This window comes from Dromiciops gliroides, chromosome 5 (genome assembly GCF_019393635.1).
Source record: "Dromiciops gliroides isolate mDroGli1 chromosome 5, mDroGli1.pri, whole genome shotgun sequence".
NCBI lineage: Eukaryota > Metazoa > Chordata > Mammalia > Microbiotheria > Microbiotheriidae > Dromiciops > Dromiciops gliroides.
Window position 1 is genome coordinate 211,060,026 of NC_057865.1, and position 21,087 is coordinate 211,081,112.

The following is a 21,087-nucleotide window of genomic DNA, read 5'->3' on the forward strand; positions in this document are numbered from 1 at the left end:
ACCACTGCTTTTGGTGGAATGTGTGGAATAGTGTGTACTGTTTATGAAGAAAAATATCATTTACAGTCTTCACTGAGGATGTTACTACTGGTTTTCCTTCCCAAACTGTAGAATGCTGTTTTGGGTTTTTTGGGGGGTTTTTTGGGTTTTCTTTTTTATTTTTAAAAATTATTTTTGATCGTGATGATGGTTCTTCAATAGACCAACAAAAACAGCTGTAACATTTTCACAAAATAAATGCAAGTAGATCTGGATTTCTGACATCTTTTGTCATTTGATGATTTGGTTTTACTTGGTAACTTGAAAGCACAATGTAGAGACATTGTGATGAGGGGAAATAAAGTTTTGTGTTTTTCTTTTATTTTCTTCCTTCCTTCCTTCCTTCCTTTTTTTTTGTGGGACAGTGGGAGTTAAGTGACTTGCCCAGGGTCACACAGCTAGTAAGTGTCAAGTGTCTGAGGCCAGATTTGAACTCAGGTCCTCCTGAATCCAGGGCCTGTGCTTTATCCACTGCACCACCTAGCTGCCCCCATTGTGTTTAAAAAAATATATTCTTAATTCTTAATCTTAATTTGCCTTATGAATTTGTTTTTTGGATTTTTTGCTTGGTTTTTAACCTTTTTTATTAAACCCCCCTTCATCTCAGCCCAGAAGTGTGGGTAGTAAGGCAAATTGTTGAAAGCTAAAGTAATTCCAGCTTTCAGAAAATTATTATTTTTTGCTGAATTTTTACCATTTCATCACTTAGCTATGTCTTACACTCTGAATTTTCAGTATTTCATTGCAATAACAATTTCACTTATATGAAAAAATATATTCATTTAAAAAAATAATTTCAAGTGTAGTAAAATCCTTAAGACCTTGGTCCAAGAAAAGAAAAGCAGTTATGCTGAGAGTTTGAAGAACTTCTAAATAGTCACATGAGTAAAGTTAATAGCAATAAGATTAGGGTAGTTAGATGAGAAGGACATGTTTGAAAGGATTGGATTATCTGCCCAGGGAGTTTTAAAATCTATTTTTCAAGCTTGTTGTCCTCTTACTATATATTAAGAAAAATTTTAGTACTTAAAGAGAAAATCCAATTTCTGTTTTTCATTAAAATCATTGTTTTTCCATCCTCATAGGGCAATTCCACATCCCCGAGGTCATGCACACCTGGCAGCACTTGTCAGCCATGACTGTAAGCTATTTATTATATTTTCTCCCCTGTTTGTTAGGGTTGTTGAAAGAAATTGTATTTTGTTTTTGGTGCTAATGCAAGGAATTGAAGGAATTGAAAGGGAATGATTTAGACAGGTAAAATTCATTCATTAAGTTTGACATCAAAAGGAGAGAAGAAAAACCAGTATTTTGTGAATTCACAGTTTCTCTAAATATAGACTTTGAATTCATTTTCCTAGTCCAGATTTTTCTAAAGACTGACTTACCAAGGCCTTACTTATTTCTGTATTGTTGATGAATGAATGTTTTAGTCAACAAAAAACCTCTAAAAATGTACTGTCATGTTACATGCGCTCATCTTTCTTTTCATTCTTCAGGTTAGTCAAGAGATGCTTATATTTTAAGTTCATTCAGTTACTTCCAACACACATGTGTATACTTTTATATATATATATGCATCTACATTATGCACACTATATTTAAAAAATGTATGTCAATTAAAATGTCTGTAATTGTTACGACATTCCTTAAGACTTCCATTTGAAATTTAGTTTGATCTTTGTGGAGGAAGGAGATTTGAAAAGTTTTGCTTTTTGCTATATAGATACCATCACTGTTTTAACAGAATAGTTTAAGTTGTTGGGCTTGGAGAGATGTTGATTTTTTTTTCAATTGAACTTAAAGGTTAGATAGACATTTACATAGGATAATTAAGTGCAGAATCCTCTTGGAAAGTAATTTGTAGTAGTCTTATAACAGTTTGTAGGAAATTATTATAAATTTGTTTAGATTTCCTGAAAATATTTAAACATTTGTATTAAACAAAACCATATTTTTAAACATATAGATTTTTAGGGTATGTATTTACAGCAAAAAAATTGTAAAATTGGGTTGCAGCTAGGTAGCAGTGTATAGAGCACCAGCCCTGGAGTCAGGAGGGCCTGAGTTCAAATTTGCCCTCAGACCTTTACTAGCTGTGTGACCCCAGGCAAGTCACTTAACCTTGATTGCCTCACTACCAAAAGAACAACAGCAACATAGAATTGTAAAATTGTTTTCTAGAAAGTTGTTTTGCAGTATTATAGTGTATATATTATATATGTGTATATATATATATATTTTTTTTGTCTTTTAGCCTACAACTTTTCCCACAGAATAGATCATTTGTCTTTTGGTGAACTTGTTCCAGGAATTATTAATCCGTTAGATGGAACTGAAAAAATTGCTATAGATCGTAAGTATTTTGTAATAGATGTAGAAGTTTGTATTCATTGAATTATTATCATTTAGATAATAATGTCATTTCAGATTACTTCCTCATTTGAATTAGATATGTGTTTAAAAAGATAGGAAGATAGCAGTAAACATTTTTGAAGGGAAAAGTGCTTAGAAGGGGAAAAGGCCTTAGAGGGAAATGCTAAAGAAATTATAGTTATAGTTCTATGTTTAGAAAAAGTTTTCAAGTATGTAGAAATTGTAATGCATTGATGCTGCTATTCTCTGCTCATTAAAGGAAGAATAAGTTCTGAGAAAGAAAGTTTAGGAAGAAACATTTTACTAATGATTTTTAAGGTCCAAAAGTGCACTGCTAATTTTAAAAGCATCTGTAGAATTTTTACAAACCTTTTACATTTCTTTTTATAGGCTATTTTAGTTGTATTTTAGTTTTATGGGCTATTAGAGTTTTAACTCTGTAGTCACGGAGTTAGAAAAATAGACCACTTATTATTTCTTGTAACACTCAATCCATAGTGCTTTTTATTTCTGGCATAGATATGCTTCCTACACTTTAGAAAAAATCTTTTATACAAAAAAAGGAAGTCATATGATAAATTCATTAGTGGAGCTTTGAACCACTGTAGTCTCTTAAGCCCACAACTGTATAAAAATATAAAGTATGTAATTGGGCAACTTACATTGGTCACTGTTGTGACCACAAATTGCATGTATCTTTATGTCCACACAAAATAATTGAAATTATGTAATGCCCCTAAAAATTACAATTAAACATAAAAATGTGAAGTACTCAGTGACCAAATTGAAACTGTGACTTATTAAGGCTATACGTAACTATTTTTGGCATTATAAAAGGAAAACAGATTTTTAGACTTCATACTAAGACCCCGTTTCTTTTATAAATGAGGAAAACAAAGGAATTGCTACTTAGATACAGACTCAGAACCAAAACTGAGCTCCTGATCCAAGATGATATAAGGTTGCTTGCATTAGAATCTGTAACCTTCATCTAAATAGTCTCTACTAACACATTTTAAACTATGAAATTCATAAAATTAGATTTGCATATAGCTTTTTAAGGAGCTTGGCTTAGTGAATAAGAAACCAGCCTTCCTTTTCAAGGTTCTTTTTGTGACCCATGTACTAGGTGTAGGACCTTAGGCAAGTCATTTAACCTTTCAGTGTTCCTCAGGCATCTCTGAGGTTCTAAGTTGCAAACAGTTGATATTCTTAATTGCTAGAAGGAATTTCCTTACTTTTAATTCTTTATTTTAATGACATCACAGATCTGGACACCCATCTCCAAAAAAAAAAAAGGTTTGAAGTATAATAATATTTCAGACTTATTTGGATTTTGCTAATGGCTTTTATGATTAAAGTATAAAGGAGCTAACCAGTGTTAGTTACCTGATTGAAACTTCATTGAAATTAGAAATTAATAGCTAAAATACAGTGATCCAAGACAATCCCAAAGAACTAATGATGAAGCATACTATCTTCCTCCAAAGAAAGAACTGATATTGATTGAACATAGACTAAAGAATGCTATTTTTCACTTTCATTTTTTTAAATTCGAGTTTTCTTTTACAAAATGATTAATTGCACATGTAAAATCTATATCTGATTGTTTACTGTCTCAGGGAGGGGGTAGGGGAGTAGGAAGGAGGGATAAAATTTGGAATTCAAAACTTTAAATAAAAATGTTAATTATTTAAAAAATAAATATCTATGCACAATGAAAACAAAAGAAATTAATAGCTAAGTTTATTTTGTTAATTCTGGATTAGGATATAAATCTAAAACAGATGTTAAATAGGTATAGGGCGAATAACTATGTCCAGAGAACAGTTGGTTACCCTCAGCTTATTTGTTTTTACCTACTTAAATTTTCATGGATAGTATTGATATTTTTTCTTTAACCTAATGTAACCACTTAGAGATTTTAAAGTGTAACTTTTTTGGTTTTACACTGACCCCAAGAGATAACGGTAGAAGTTTTTGTTATATTCAGTACTTGACATAATCCCTGATATCTTCAGATGTTTTTATCTAATATTGCTCTGACTAAATTTTGGTTCATGTATGAAATGTGAAGATGTTCATGATAATAGTTGAAAGTTTTTATGTTTTGTGTTAATCTCACTATAACTTTATTTTATCCCACTATAAATTGTATTTGTGATATTATAGGAATGTTGATACAGTTGGGTTTTTTTGGTGAGGCAATTAGGGTTAAATGACTTGCCCAGGGTCACACAGCTAATAAGTTGTCAAGTGTCTGAGGCCGGATTTGAACTTAGGTCCTCCTGACTCCAGGGCCGGTGCTCTATCCACTGTGCCACCTAGCTGCCCCAGATACAGTTTTAAAAACAAAATATTTTTGGTCCTAAATTGGTTAGTTTTTTCCTTAGAATTTGTTTAAAAATATAGATGGTCATTTTGGTACCTTGATACTGTTTCTGTAGGTTTTATGTACATTATTAATAAATAAATAGTGCTTATTAGTTACTATTTAGTATTAACTTTCATGAAAAAAGCAGGTAGTGGATGGTGTTTTTTAAGTACTAATTTTTTCAGTTGACTCTGGAAAGTTTTTCTTATTTTATACTAGACAACCAGATGTTCCAATACTTCATCACAGTTGTGCCAACAAAACTCAATACATACAAAATCTCAGCAGACACTCACCAGTTTTCAGTGACAGAAAGGGTAAGTTAATTTCAGACTAATAAAATGCTCTGGTGATAATTATTAGTTTATAGTCTTTCTTTTCTAATGGAAAAAAATTTGAACTTCAGTTGAAGTTTTTCTTAAGCTCAGAACTTTAAAAGAACAGAAATGTATAAAAAATAATGTGTTCATATTTGACAAATAATTTAATATTAAATTTCTTTCCTGTATTTGTTATATTGTAAAATTTTAGTGGATGAAAAAATGGATTGACTTTGGTTTTTACCTCCTAAAATGTTGTTAATCCTGAAAATGTTGAACTCTTTGTACAATATTTAATCTTAAGTAATTCATTTTAGTGTAGCTAGGTAGTACAGTGAATAGAGCACTGGTCTTGGAATCAGGAAGCCTCATATTCATGAGTTCAAATCTGCCTTCAGAGGCTTATTATTAGCTGTATGACCCTGGCTGTGTGACTTAGTCCTCAGTTCCTCATGTATAAAATGGGCTGGAGAGGGAAATGACAAACCACTCCAGTATGTTTGTTAAGAAAACTCCAAATGGGGTCAGAAAGAATCGGAAACCACTGAATGAAAATTTTTTTTTAATCTCAAGTAACTAATTACTCCAAAACATATATTTCCTTAATATGTATATTACCTTCAGCAAAGATTCCTGTTGAAGGAAAGTGCTTATTATGTGCCAGGAACATGCTAAGCATTGAGGATACAAATAGCAACAAATAGACAGCACTTGCCCTTAAAGAGTTTACATTCTTTTGGGGGCAGATAACATAGAAAAGGGAGCTGAAAAGTGGAAATCCAGAGGAGTCAAGAACAAAGGCTTTGATGAGAATGAAGGCAGTCCAGCCTTATCTCCTGTATAAAATTGAGGCTTCAGGAGGAACTCACTAATGGGAGAAGGGGGGCAGGCCTTGTGGAGAAATATTCCATGTTGAGTGGGCTTTGGGGTAGTAAACAATTTGGAGGGTGATGAGGCCTCAAGCACTGAGTGAAGTTCTAGGATGGCAGTAGAGGAGGATTTTGAAGTCCAGAGGAAGTTGGGAATGGGGCCTAGAAGAAAACAGCTTAAGAAATCCATTACCTGATGGCCAACCATGTAATTAATGATGAGCTTTTCTTTTTTCTTTTCTTTTCTTTCTTTCTTCTTCTTCTTCTTCTTCTTTTTTTTTTTTTTTGGGTGAGGCAGTTGGGGTTAAGTGACTTGCCCAGGGTCACACAGCTAGTAAGTGTCAAGTGTCTGAGGCCAGATTTGAACTCAGGTCCTCCTGACTCCAGGGCTGGTACTCTATCCACTGCGCCACCTAGCTGGCCCTATGATGAGCTTTACTGTGGTTGGTTAGTTCCGTCTTTAAATTTCATGCACATAGGCCCATATTTTTCCACTTTGTGATAGGACCTGCCAGATCTTATATCCTAGTGACAAAGTCTTTGAAAACTCAGTATGTAGCTATAGTGAGGTTACAAAATAGGAAATTTTGGTTCCTTGCAACTGAAATTTAATTTTAATGCCTTAAAAAATGTAGTTCTTGGGGTAGCTAGATGTTGCAGTGGATAGAACACTGGTCCTGGATTCAGGAGGATCAGAGTTCAAAATGTAGTTCTCACAAATATTAAATATAGCACATTTTCACTTATCAGAGAACAGATAATTTGCCATACATACCTTTGTGCCTTGAAGCTGGGAAAAGTATTAGGATTTCATTCCTACATTCATCGTGTGATCTGAAAAAGAATTGAGTACAATCATACCTCATTTACTCTACCCACTCTGGTGAGTGGAAGAGGGATTCTTTAAGTAGTTGACCTCTAAAGTGAGCATAAGTTATACTGAAAGCATGGATAGAAGTGGTTATATTTCATTTAGAGAAAAAATAGGATAAAGTAATGGATTCATGAGTGCCCTTACCACTTAATGGTAAATGTTTTGTCAACTAGATATGCAAGTATTTGAAAAAAAAATATTTCCTCTTACCACTCGGCCACATGGTAAAGTGATAACTTTTTTTATGTTTTGTCAATAAATGAATTTCTCCCTGCTTGTGGTGGAACATACCTGTAGTCCCTGCTGAGGGAGGCTAAGGCTAGTGGATTGCTTGAGTTCCAGGAGTTCTGAGCTTCAGAAGGGCCAAAAACCAATCAGTGTCTGCACTAAGTATGCCAACAATATGGTAAGCCCCTGAAGAAGGAATGCTCCCTAGCAGTCTAACAAAGAGCAAACAGTCTCAGGTTGGAAAAACAGCAGATTGAAACTTCTTTGTGAATCAGTCTTGGGATCAGTCCAGTTTCTAGGCTAAACAAGATAAAGAGCCCCTATATTGGTTGTGTCTCTCCTCCCCTCCCTGTAATTAAAAAAAAAAAAGTTTGAGCTATAGCATTTTAATTTATGCTGTAGTATCTTACTATTACTATATTATCTTAATATTGCTATATTAATAGGTAATAAAGCATTGTATTATCCTATTTGCCATTTTCTTTAGTATATCCTTAGGGAAAGAGTTAAACTCATTATTGTGATTCTTTTAAACCTTAGGACCAATTTATAACTTAGCTAAAATGGGTCATGGAAAAGGAGTGTACAGTTAGCCCTTCCACATGGCCTGGGTTAGTGGGGCAGCACCTCTGTGATCTGGAAAATTCTTGTCTTTCAGGAGGTTATCGGTGCATTCTTTCAATTTGTATTTTACCTTCTGCTTGTAGAATATCAGGGCAATTTTCCCTGACAGTCTCTTGGAAGATGATATCTAAGCTTTTATTTTGATCATGGTTTTCAGGTAGTCCAGTAATTTTCAGATTATCTCTCTTGGATCTATTTTCCAGGTCAGCAGTTTTTCCAAGAAGATATTTCACATTGCCCTCTATTTTTTTATTCATTTGGATTTGCTTTATTGTGTCTTGGTTTCTCATAAAGTCCATTTGTTCAGTCCTAATTCTTAGGAAATTTTTTTCTTCAGAGAGCTTTTCCATTTGGCTTTTCAAGCTGTTGACTTTTTTCACATGACTTTCCTGCATCACTCTTATTTCTCTTTCCATTTTTTCCTCTCTCTCTCTCTTACTTTATCTTCAGAGTCCTTTTTGAGTGCTTCTATGGCCTGAGACCAATTCATATTTTTCTTGGAAGTTTTGAATGTAGGAGCCCTGATGTTGCGATCCTCTTCTGAGGGTGCACCTCGATCTTCCTTGTCACTAAAGAAACTTTCTATGGTCTGCATTTTTCTCTGTCTGCTCATCTTGCCCACCTATTGACTTTTAACTCCTTAAAGTGGGGCACTGTTTCCAGGCTGCACAGTCTCAAGATTCAGGGGGTCCAAGGTGGTATGATTTAAGGAGAGGCAGGTTCTCTACTCACCTGGCCTGTACTTTGATCTGTAAATAACCCTAGGCCTAATTGCCAATTAACCAGGCAACAAAAGTTTCTAAATTTTTTCTGTGTTATCTGATGGCCTTTGCAAAACTCACCCCAAATTCCCATTTTATTTCTTATGCCAATCTGTGATATATTAAAATACTGATGTAGAAAGTCACAATGTGGTGTAGTTCTATAACAGTGCACTCACTAAAGCATTTATATTAGAAAATGAACCTTTTTTTGAGACAACATAGGGGTGGATAGAATGGAATATCATTGATGCCGTAGATATAAGCTAAATTTTAAAACTTGCTTATATTTAATTCAGAGAGAGATTCAAAATATCTCCTGATATTTGGTCTAGTAACTCAAAAAATCTAAGTAAATAAATCCCTCACAGTTATCACCTTAAATTCTTGCCTTCATTCAATCTCTAGTAATGAGAATATGAGTATAAAAGTGATGCTGTCTTACTTCATTGATAGTATGTAGAGTTCTAGATTACCAAAAATATTTTTTCTTTTCTTTTTTTTATTAAATCATAAAAGTATTTTATTATTTATCTGTTACATGAAAAGATAGTTTTCAACATTTGTTTTCATAAGACTTTTAGTTCCAAATTTTTCTTTCTCCCCCCTCCTCAAGACAGAAAGCAATCTAATATAGGTTATATATGTACAGTCACATTAAACATTATTTCTGCATTAGTCACGTTGTGAAAGAAAAATCAGAACAAAACGGGAAAACCTCAAAAAGGAAAAAACAAAAGTAGAAAAACAGCACAATTCAATCTGCATTCAGAATCCACAGATCTTTTTTTTTTTGTAGAGAACATTTTCCATCATGAATTCTTTGGAATTATCTTGGATCATTGTATTGCTGAGAAGAGCTAAGTCTATCACAATTGATTATCACACATTGTTGCTAGTACTGTGTACAATGTTCTGGTTCTGCTCCCTTTACTCAGCATCAGTCCACTTAAGTCTTTCCAGGTTTTTCTGAAATCTGGCTGGTCATCATTTCTTACAGCACAATAGTATTCCATTATATTCATATACCACAACTTGTTTAGCCATTCCCCAATTGAAAGGCATCCCCTCAATTTCCATTTCTTTGCCACCACAAAAAGAGCAGCTATAAATATTTTTGTACATGTGGGTCCTTTTCCCTCTTTTATGATCTTTCTGGGATAAAGACCTAATAGTGATATTGCTGGGTCAAAGGGTATGCACAGTTTTATAGCCCTTTGGGCATAGTTCCAACTATCTCTCCAGAATGGTTTGGATCAGTTTGCAGCTACACCAAAAATGCATTAGTGTTCCAATTTTTCCACAGCTTCTCCAACATTTATTACCAAAAGACTGCCAAAAATCTCTTTAAAATTTTTTAAAATTCTGAACTTATGAATGAACATTTTCTTATACAGAGCAGAACACAAAAAAGGTTGTATATGAAAACATGAAACTTAATTTCATACTGCTTACTTTTTTTTTCAAAAAAATTTATAGTAATCTCCACATGTTACTTTCAAAATTGTATGCTTATCTGCATTAAAAAAAAAGTTTCAGTGGTTTGCATTCTTTGGCATTTGCATTGCTATCCCCCTCTCAATTAAAAACCAGAAGAGGGGAAAAACCTCAAAATTAATTGATAGGTTGATAGTGTCCACAAATGTATGTCTCTCTGCATTTTGAGTCCATCTGTTGGGGGGGCGGTAACTTGTGGTTAATCATAGGTCCTCTGGAGACATAGTATGCCATTGTAGTGACCAGAGTTCCTAAGTCTTGTTTTGTTTTGTTTTGCCGGGCAATGAGGGTTAAGTGACTTGCTCAGGGTCACATAGCTAGTAAGTGTCAAGTGTCTGAGGCCGGATTTGAATTCATGTCCTCCTGAATCCAGGGCCAATGCTTTATCCATTGCACCATCTAGCTGCCCCCCAGTTTTTAAGTCTTTCATAGTTTGTTTTTTTTCCTTACAATGTTGTTTTTGTATAAATTGTTCTGGTTTTTTTCTCTCTATGTCAGTTTCTGTGTCTCAGAATTCCATGAAATAGCTTCCTTCATTATTTCTTATGGAACCAGTGATATTCTGTTACATAATTTATTCAGCCGTAATTTATTCAGTGTTTTCTTGAATGCCAAATATAATGCCTTTTCTCAATTCTTAATTTTCCTGACCTCTGCAGTAATTGACACGTCTGACCATTCCCTCCTCCTGGATGCTTTCCTCTTTGGCTTAATGCCAGTTTTCTCTTTTTATTCTCTTTGCTCTGTCTAGACTTCTTTTGCTAGATCATCCATAGTATATCCCACCTAACTATGATCATTGATCAAGGCTTTGTTCTGGACCTACTTTGTTTATAGTCTCCTGGTGAATCCTTAACTCTTGAAAGTTTATCATCTTTATATATCTCCTTGACCATCTCTGGTTTAATAGTCTCTATCGTGTTTTTTAAAATAATTACTGTCGCTATAGATACCAGTTTGGGGTAAGCATATTTTGATTTATTTATATTATATACCAGTAAAGGATTGACCACAAGTCTCCCTAACTTCTCATGGTCTCAGGCCATGAAGTAGAGAAAAACAGGGAGAGAGCTTCAGTATGCAGTAGTGTGAGAAAAGCCCCCCAAAACTCATGTTGTCTCCCAGACAGACAGCATGTGGTCTCAAGGAGACCCAAGAGAGTTCAGAAGACCTACAAGACCTATGCTGATCTAAAAGAGAGATCCAAGAGAGCTCCTGGTCTCTTTCCAGGGTTTTTATCCTCCTTTGATGGAGGTGGGCCATTATACATTGATCAAAGCCAGTTGGTTAGCATCATTCAATTCCATTGGTTGACAAGATGAAGGTGGTCCAACATTAAAATGAACTCTACTGATGACATCAAGGAAAAGTATGCAAAAGACTCAACTTAAGCAATTCAAGTTGCTTAAGGCAAAGTCCATTATCTAGGTGTGGCTTTATCCTGTCCAGACAAAAGAATCTACCTCCATTTTTTGTTCCTTTGGGTTTGTCCCAGATCAAGAACTGGACTTTCTGGAGGGGGTAGGTGTGGAGAGGACTGAGAAACTGATCTCTTGTTCCCCCCCCAAAATCCATTATTAATAATTATTGTCTCACACTATATACAGTCTGTCTCCTTGAGCTTCAGTCTTACGTCGGCCTGATTGAGCGCCTTTTGAACTGGATGTCCTATAGGCCAGTATGTCCAGAACAGCTGGATGGTACAGTAGATAGAGTGCTGTACCTAGAATCAAGAACACCTGAGTTCAAATCTAGCCTCAGACACTTAAAGCTATGTGATCCTGGCCAAGTCATCAACTTCTATTTACCTCAGTTTCCTCATCTGTATAATGGGTGGTAATAAGAGCACCCACCTCCCATGATCAAATGAGATAATAATTACAAAGCACTTAGCACAATGCTTGGAATTGTTTGTTAATTAACTGATCTGCATTTGTAAAGGGAGCTTCTTTATTGGCTATCCCTTCTCTAATGAAATCAGCTGCTCTGAACCAAAATGAAACTCCAAGGATCTTAAAAAAATATTTGGGACAGAGGAGAAGAAATAAACTAGAAGCATTGGAGGTTTAGACCTGAGGTGTTAATGTGAAACAAATTTCTTCTCTCATATATTACCTACTTTTAATTCTCTGCCTGAATTCCTTAGCACTAGCTTATCAGTCAAAAAGTTAAGAAGCAATAGAAGTTGACTACATAATGTTGACAAAGATTATCTCTTTCTCTTTTCCATTTTCCCCCAACTTGGTTGCTTTAGGAACGTGCCATTAACCATGCAGCAGGAAGCCATGGGGTATCTGGGATATTTATGAAATATGATCTTAGTTCCCTTATGGTAACAGTGACTGAAGAACATATGCCATTCTGGCAGTTTTTAGTGAGACTGTGTGGTATTATTGGAGGAATTTTCTCAACAACAGGTAATACAACATTTGTGTATCTTATTTCTGGAAATGCTATTTATTATGGGGAAGAGTGTTGATTCAGAGCCTTAAAAGAGGCATGGTTCAATGGAAAGAATAATGGATTTAACGTCAGAAGTTCTGAGTTTGAATCTCTCCTTTGCCACTTAACCTCTCTGGGCCTCAGTTTCTTCATTTGAGCAAAAAGCCAAAAGTTTGGGTTATACATTTGCATTTCCTTCTAACTCTAAATCTTTGATACTATGACCTAGGTTTGAGTCCTGCTTCAGAAATTATATGACCTTTAGTCAAGGCTTTTTTTTCTTGTCTATAAAATGGGCATAGTAATACATATATAATCTATCTTACAAGCCTAATTTGAAGATATTTTATAACTCATAAGCACTATATACATTTGAGCTAATAACCTATAATAATTTTTATCATTTCATAAAAGAGAAATAGAAATGAACTCATCCTGTAATGGAAATAGATAATATATCATGAGTTCATTGTTCATTTAAGTTTGAAAGATTAATAAGATTGTAATCCTGATAAATTTGTATAATTTTTATAAGAAATGCTATCCCCCCTGCCAACAAAAGAAGATTATATTAGCTTTTGAGGGGCAGCTAGGTGGCGCAATGGATAAAGCACCAGCCCTGGATTCAGGAGGACCTGAGTTCAAACCTGGTCTCAGACACTTAATACTTACTAGCTGTGTATCCCTGGGCAAGTCACTTAACCCCCATTGCCTTTAAAAAAAAAAAAAAGATTACATAAGAAATGCTATCAAACGGGAAGGATACAGTTTTGTGTGGAATTTCAATTATGTATTTCCTAATTTACTGTGTGATCAGGATAAATTTATCTTTATTGCCCATCTTTTTGTTTGTGTTTGTGGGCATACCATTTTTGGCTTATATAAAACCATACTGCCACTTGGATAAAATATAATGTCTTTAATTTCCGAAAAGATACGAAAACAGCCCCCAGTGTTTGTTTTACTTTGGCACCTTTTCATAAGTTTAATTGGAGAAGTTGGATTTTGAGGGTCTAGGAACTGTATGGCTTTATTTGTTCATTATAATTTTTAAAAATCCATTATCCTTGAAAGTAACAAGTCTGAATTCTTATTAGCTGGTAAGTAAAAGTGTCATCTATGAAATTATTTGTTCTTTTCTAATCTATTAGTTAATCTAATCCTTAATCTATTAGTTAATCTAATTAGTTGTTTTTTATTTTTAAATGATAATTCAGGCATTAGTTTAAAAAAAATCAAAACATTGTTTTCTGACAGTGTACTTTTTATGTACTTATTCTTAACTACAGGCATGCTGCATGGAATTGGAAAATTCATAGTTGAAATAATTTGTTGTCGTTTCAGACTTGGAGCCTACAAACCTGTTACTTCTGTAAGTAAGAATAGTAGAACAACTATCTGAGTACCAGTATTGTGTTTCATATATTGTAATATTTCAAATAGAAGTTAAGTGGCAGTGTCAGAGTTTGGAAGATCTGGGTTCAAGTCTAGGCTCTTATACTTGCTGATTGTGTAACTCTTTACTTAACCTTTCTCTGTCTTAGGCATCTGTCTTGGACAGAGCAGTCATTTAGTGCATTGGTTTAGTGAGTTTTGCTTTTTTGAATACTTCCCAAACCAGTGAAGTCACAGGTATGGACTTAAAAAGAAAAAAAGCCAGACTTTTTGAGGGCCCAAATTTGAATGAAAATAAAATTTTTATCTTTACATTGAATATATTTTACAGGAATTAAAACTAATAATCTAATCTTGTTCTGTTATATTTTCTAGGTCCAGGATGGCCACACAAACAACCACTTACCTCTTACAAAAAATAGTATTCATAGCACCTCCTGAGAAGAGGGGAAACATTTTTTTGCCTGACAGGAAATCTTTTTTTAATAATAAAATATTGTGCAATATGTTCAAAGAGAAGAAAGTATGAATGGGAAGGAGAAATCACACCTTAAAAAACCCAACAACCTTGTGTGTGTTGTTTCTGTTACAAATTTGTTAGAAGAGGTCATGAGGCCTATCTTCTGATTGAACCCAACAGAAGAAATTCTGTGAAGAAAATCCCAACTACTACTTTCACAGCAGATGGGCAGTCAACATTAAAATCAGGCCATTCTTATTGGTAAGGTAGATTCTTAAAGGGAAAAAGTCAAACTGCATATTAATAAAAAAGTAGTAGACATGGTGAATCCCTTTATTTTTATAAAGGCATGTTGGAATTAAAACATGTATAAAATTAGTCCAGACATTGAAAATAAGTTGATCAGTCCCTCTGTCAATAAAGGAAAGGAACCAGAAATAGCTCCTATGATATAGCCTTATTCGTATTAAGCCATATTAATACAAAAATTCCATTAATTAAGGCTGATCTAAAATAAGAAATATGACCTAATTGCTTTTCATTGTAATTGGATCTTTTAATTACCTAACATTGCTCAAGCCAGGAAGAAGATAAAATCAAAAGTTACTATGATGATACTGATGCTTAGAAATGTAACTAAGCAATACCTTAGTGACAGAATTTGAACTCTTTTGGATGGTAGTAGGGAAATCTATTCCTTTGAAAGAAAGTGCTGTTTTTCCTGATTTGATCAATTTCTTTCTTTGCAAAAAGTTTATAGCTAAACATAAAGTTTAAGGAGTTAAGACATGGGCTTGTTATATTTATATCTGTGCTATGTTGATTTAGTTAATTTATCCAGACAATATAAAGTTGAAGAATAAGTCAAAAGGAACCAGCATTATGCTTAAAAGAAAAGATGCAGGGGTTGTTAGATACCAAATGAAGGAATGTGATTTGTTACATATACGAACTTCCATTTCCTCTTCTGTAAAATGTGAATGGGGTATGACTAAAGTCACTTTCCGTTCTAAAATTTCATGAGACAAAGAAACAGATTGCTTTATTAATATTAAGAATGGCAGGCCTTAGATTTACATTTCTGAGGAGTGTAGAGTTTGTAGCTGTAACCTTAAGCTGATTAAAAACAGCAGTAATAAATAAAATTAAAGGTAAAAAAAGACCTGTAATTTGAACTGCCATTCAGAACTATATTTTCCTTCAATAAACATGTGAAACTTTAGTTTTCCTTTTGTAATAAATACTTAAGGACTTTGGAGGAAGATTTATTCATTCCCAAAGTTCTAACCATTAAGAGAAAAGGGAATGTGGAAATCTTGCAGGTAAGTAATAGCCCAAATCAGAAATATGCTACTATAATGAACTGGGAAATAAATGGTGACTTTGTATGGAATGGTATATTAGAAGGTGATAAACTAAAAGTTATATTAAGAAAAAAGGTAGGGGAAGGGAATTGCCCTTTTGGAAAAATAGTGTTGATAATCTTTCGTAATATGGGAAAGCAAGTAAATATTTCCTGAAGGAACTAGATTGAAGTAGAATTCACATCTAGTAAGTACTTTGCAGAAAGTAAAAGTGTACTGCCTTGATAAATAGTGCATTAAAAAAAGTAGAAGCCCCTTAATTAGCTCATTTTATTTCTTCTTAAAAAGAGTTTGACCCTAGGATTTTAGAGTCATAAATGACCCTTATTTAGATTCTGCATAACAAAGTATTAGAATTTTATTTTAAAGAAAAATTTGTAGCATGAACTTTATTAAAATATTGGGAAAAAATCAGAAGGTATTTATACAAGGTTTTGAATGACTTTATCCATTAAAATGCAGTTTAGTTGTTTTGTTCCTCTTATCCATCTCTATCCCCTGAGGGAAAAATGTGAACAAATCAACACCCTTGATACACTAACTTGGTTTCAGGAGTATAGGAAACATGGCATATAGTTTTTTTTTAAAGGCAGTTAAAAATCGCTTAAATAAAGTTTTCTTCTTTCTATCTTACTTAAAGGTTTTGCAGATATCTCTTACTTTCAAGAATGTATTTGTCTAGAGCAAGTAGAATTGTTAATTTCTCCGAATCCTGTTTTCCCACTGACTTTCCCCAATTATTAATCCTTTTGAAAAGTTATTATAAGGGGATACCTGGGATACCTGCTTGGTAATTGTTAGAATCAGAGAAGTACATCTGTGAGAAGTTGTTCTCAACAAGTAGTTTTTTCCCTTGTACTTTTTCTTCCTATAGCAACTTTCCCCTTAACCTGGATCTTTCCTTTAGGTCTTACAACTGTATCAATCCTTTTTTTGCCTAGATTTTAAAAATGTCTTAAAAGAGAATGTCTTAAAAGCAGAAGTATTAACTTTTGTCTGATATTATCCAGATACCACTAACATGATGTATTTATAGTTTGAGAATTCTTTGACACTTCATTTTCTATAAAGTTAGTTTGTCCTTTATTTCATCAGTTTTGTGTGTTGGCTCAAACAATAGCTCTGTAAGTTTTCTGGATAAAAATGAACTACTTACACTTAAGTAGTTACTGCTACATCTATTAATCCTCAGATCTTCCTCTTAGAAACATGTCACAGCATAAACAATATAAGCCCAAGATAGAAAAATTCTATGATTAAAAAAAAAAACATATCAATGTGAACAAACATGTCTTGAATCCCTAATTTAAATTTTAAAAATAATTTAAAAATTAACAAATTTCCTAAAATATTGCATGTTTTCTCTATATCTGTGCTCTCCTCTTTAACATCAATAATTCAAGAATGATACTTGAAACGGTTTCTACTACTGTACTATAATCTCCTTTGTTTAAGTCTAAAACTTAAGTTCATGTTCAAGGTACACACATTTTAAGTAGTTTAAGAAGAATTTTTAAACTGAGCTTTAGGAAACCATCCTTTTAAAGTAGGACTTAAGCATTTCATGTTTTGGTTTCAGTCCCGTATGGCTTTCCTCTTCAATTTTTGGAATTAAGACAGTGGTTTTTCCACCACCTTTTTTGGTGCTTCCAAAAAAGGGACAATGTACATCATTTCTGGAGTTTTTTGTGTGCTTTACAAAAGTGTGCCAAACCCTGTGTTCTCACTTTGGAGTCAATAGTTTTTTGTTTTTAATTTTTTTAAACCTCAGGTGTTTAAAAAACTTCTGGTGTTTTTCCCTGAAACATTTATACACAACGACGAGGTGATTTTGTATTGTTCCACAAACAGACACCAAAATGCCTTGTTTTTAGTTAGTTGGTTTGGGGTTTCAAATTGTCTTGTTTTCTGTTGGTTTGCTTGTGTTTTTTTTTGTTTTTGGGGGGTTTTTTTAGGGATAAGTAGGAAGAATTGAAAAAATGTTTAAAAATCTCGTGACCTAGGACACTTGGATTAAATAAAATGGTGAACTATCAAAACAACTAATTTGTTCTCTTGATATACATTTTTTAAAAATCCTAAAATATACTATAACTTCTTCCCTCTCATGACAACTGCCCCTATAAGTAAAAATCTAGTAAGTATTTTAATGTGATTTAGGCCACATTTTTCCTGCATATAGAGCTAACTCCTCATATGGGTAAGGACTTATTTTTTCCTTTCTTATAGCAAGGATTGGCACCAAAAAATCATGTGAGAAAACTGGGGAAAATTTTATTAAGGTGTTGTCCATTTGGAAACTAGTGAACAAAGTTGAGTAAGGTGGATATAGAAAGTTAGCACTGTTTAAGAAAACCTCCAAGTACTTGTGTCTTATTAATACTGGATTATATTCATTTATTTTTAAAAGAGGGAACAAAGCTATATGTGTTTTAAGTTTTCAGGGGAAATGATATTCATACAGGTAGGAGGAAAAAAGTATCAATCCTAAATGAATTGAAAGCTAATCTCAGTATCTGTAGTATACCTTTGATAAACAACCAAAAGCTTATTAACCTTGTGATTGTAATATTTTGTAAGGAAATAAAAAGCCTTAGCTTTTATAGCTAAGTAAACATTTATGAGCAACTATAGGATACCTTTACAAATGAAAGCAAGTGCTTATTTTATTTTTCTGAACAAGTCACAATGCCAATAAACCCTTTATTTTAGTTTTTAAAAATATGAATACTTGGGACTAGCCTGATTCTTTCTTTCTCCCACCCTACCTATGTGTAATTCCAGGTTGGGAGCAGTGGATCAAATAAATTGGGGGAATACTTGTTCAGAATGCTCTTCTCTTCTGGATATCAGAAGAGTTGCATCTGGAGGCTCAACTCTGTTCCAGTTAAGCATCCTCTGCTATGCTGAGTAAGCAGTTTAAAAAGGCACCACTCCCTACTTACAAACCACTTACAACGTGACCAAGTGCTAGTTTTCTTTATTTTTTAAAATTTAATGATACCAGACCCTTAAATCAAGAATGAGCATCTTTCTAGGCCCTCTTTTTGGTGGGGTCCTAGGACAATTGTTCCTGTTTACATTTTATGCCTAACAATAGGCTAACATAAAACACTAGGTAGGAGGTGACAAAAGTGTGTGAGACTATAAATTTTGGGAATTAGTTTTTGAGAATGGTAATTCCATGTGTGTGGATAGAGAACAAGATCTGATTTCATGTCCCACCTTTTAAACATATTAGTTGTATTATTCTAGGAAAGTCCCTTAACCTCTCAGGCAATTCTCAAAGGCTAAGTTGTAAAATCATTGATTTTTGGTAGATGGAATCTTCTCCCTTGGAAGTTCACTTCAGTTTGATCATAAATAAGTTTGGACCAAAAAAAAATCAAGTTTGATATTTACTGTCAAATAACAACTTGTAAGGTCTTAGACAATATTCTATTCACAGAGCAGATCTATTTACTGTGAAATTTATTAGACTAATTTGGTCAAATAAAATATAGCTGAAAAGGTGCTAGGGAGTAGATATGAACTGGAATCGTTAAGAATTATCTTTATTCTTAGCTATAGAATTATCTCACTTGACTGATTTATTCTGTGAACTTACTATAAGGCAATAACTGTTTACCAACTTCAATGGTATTTATTGTGACTGTGGTACAGTGAAAAGAGCTTTGACTTTGGAGCCAGGATTTGATTTTAGATCTTTGTATCCTACCTAAGTGACCATGGGACCTGGTTTCTTCATCTGTAAAATGAAAGTGTTAGACTAGATGGCCTCCCGTCTAGCTGTAGCTTTGAGCCTATATATCATGTTTTGCCATATATAGAATATTGAGTAACCACCAAATCAGGCAAGACTTTATTTTAAAAAAAAAAAAAAGGTCCTTACAACTGAAAGGCACTTTTTCTCCTATAAAAATTTTTTTGCATGTATAGTCCTTTAATGTTTATAAAGAATTTTTTTTTTGTAACATCGTTTTAGAGGATAAGTAACCGGCTTAGATGAAGGTGACTTACCTATGGTCACACATTTAGTGTCTGAATTGGGTCCTGAACAACTTAACCACTGATTTGTCATTGTATTACATCATAGTTTAGCTACACAAAAACAAAAGCATATAGACAACCGTATGTTGTTATAGTTGCTATATTTCTAGAAAAGTGAGTTGCAAAATGTCCCCCAAAGGTAAAATGACAAAAAGATTGGCAGTCTGCTTTAGAAGGAATTATTTTCTTTTGGAAAGATGAAGATTGCGAAAAAAAGAGAGGCTCGAAGTCTATAAAATGCAGAATTCCAAAAGAATAAAGTTTATGCACTTAATTCTGATATATGACTATGAGGGAGCACTCCTAGGACCATAGATGTAGAGCTGAAAGGGATCTTATTATAATCTCCCTTTACATATAACTAAGACTGAGAAGTTAAGTGACTTGTTTGTTAAGCTACCAAGACTAGAAGGTTGGCTTGGTTTTTTGCATTCTGAGTCTGTTCACTGTTCTATCACTTAGATCCTCCTGACTCCAGGGTTAGTGCTTGATGCATTGCACTACCTAGCTGCCTGAATGCTACTAGTATGCAAAGTGCCTAATGAGTAAGTTCATAGCTACTGAAAAATTAAAAGTAATACTTTAGACTCAGTTATTTTTCACTTTTCTCTTTTCCAAACTTAATTGTCTTATTAACATTTCTTTTAATATGGAACAATTCTTATAAGTATGAGTCTGAGTGGGTTGAAGAATGTTGCTAATCCCAACATAGTCAATTTGATACAGATGAAAATTTAACATACTGTCAGTACAAGCCGTACTTCTAAGCCTGACCTGCCATCTCAGCAAGGAATTCTCATTATTTAAAGAGATGACTTAGGCAAGAGGGGCAGCTAGGTAGCACAGTAGATAAAGAATGCTGGCCCTAGAGTCAGTACTACTGAGTTCAAATCTTGTCTCAAGACACTTCCTAGCAGTGTGACCCTGGAAAGTTACTTAACTGTCTTGCTTATTTGTAAAAATGAGCTGGAAAAGGGAATGGCAGATCGCTCCAATATCTTTGCCAAGAAAACTCCAAATGGAGTCTCAGTCATATGTGACTGAAACAACAACAAAAAGCAAGAGACTGACTAGATGCAAAAATCATGAACACCACTGAAAAAACAACTGAAAGCATAATTCTCATTAATGTTGGTTTAGTGTCCTGTCCTCATGCTGCATAATACTAAATATTTTTCAGAAACTGGTCATTACATGTTGTTGTTTTACAGATAATACTACATAAGAATATACACTAAAAGTCGATTGTTTTAAAATTTAGTTTTCATTCACCCCTCCCTTCCCACCCACCCCCAAATCTGGGTATTTGTCAAGAAAAGGGGCTTTTGAATTTCTTTGTATCCTTTAGAAGGTAAACTAATGCCACTTCAAGAAAAGTTTTCTCTGACACTCCTTCCCGCCCTGTCCTCCCTCC

At 33.8% G+C, this 21,087-nt stretch overlaps 1 protein-coding gene across 3 annotated transcripts in view; it reads left to right on the forward strand.

Annotated features, from left to right (window-relative positions):
• The window catches only part of ERGIC2 (ERGIC and golgi 2), a 60,032-nt gene extending 42,367 nt beyond the window's left edge, over positions 1-17,665 (forward strand). For all 3 annotated transcript variants that reach the window (XM_043967224.1, XM_043967223.1, XM_043967226.1), the window contains 6 exons: positions 1,125-1,180; positions 2,297-2,395; positions 5,009-5,106; positions 12,217-12,379; positions 13,694-13,776; positions 14,175-17,665. In XM_043967224.1, the coding sequence (XP_043823159.1) occupies positions 1,125-1,180; positions 2,297-2,395; positions 5,009-5,106; positions 12,217-12,379; positions 13,694-13,776; positions 14,175-14,240 (565 nt within the window). In that variant the 3' untranslated portion in view covers positions 14,241-17,665. The remainder of the gene's footprint in view (positions 1-1,124; positions 1,181-2,296; positions 2,396-5,008; positions 5,107-12,216; positions 12,380-13,693; positions 13,777-14,174) is intronic.
• Positions 17,666-21,087: the final 3,422 nt, after the last annotated feature.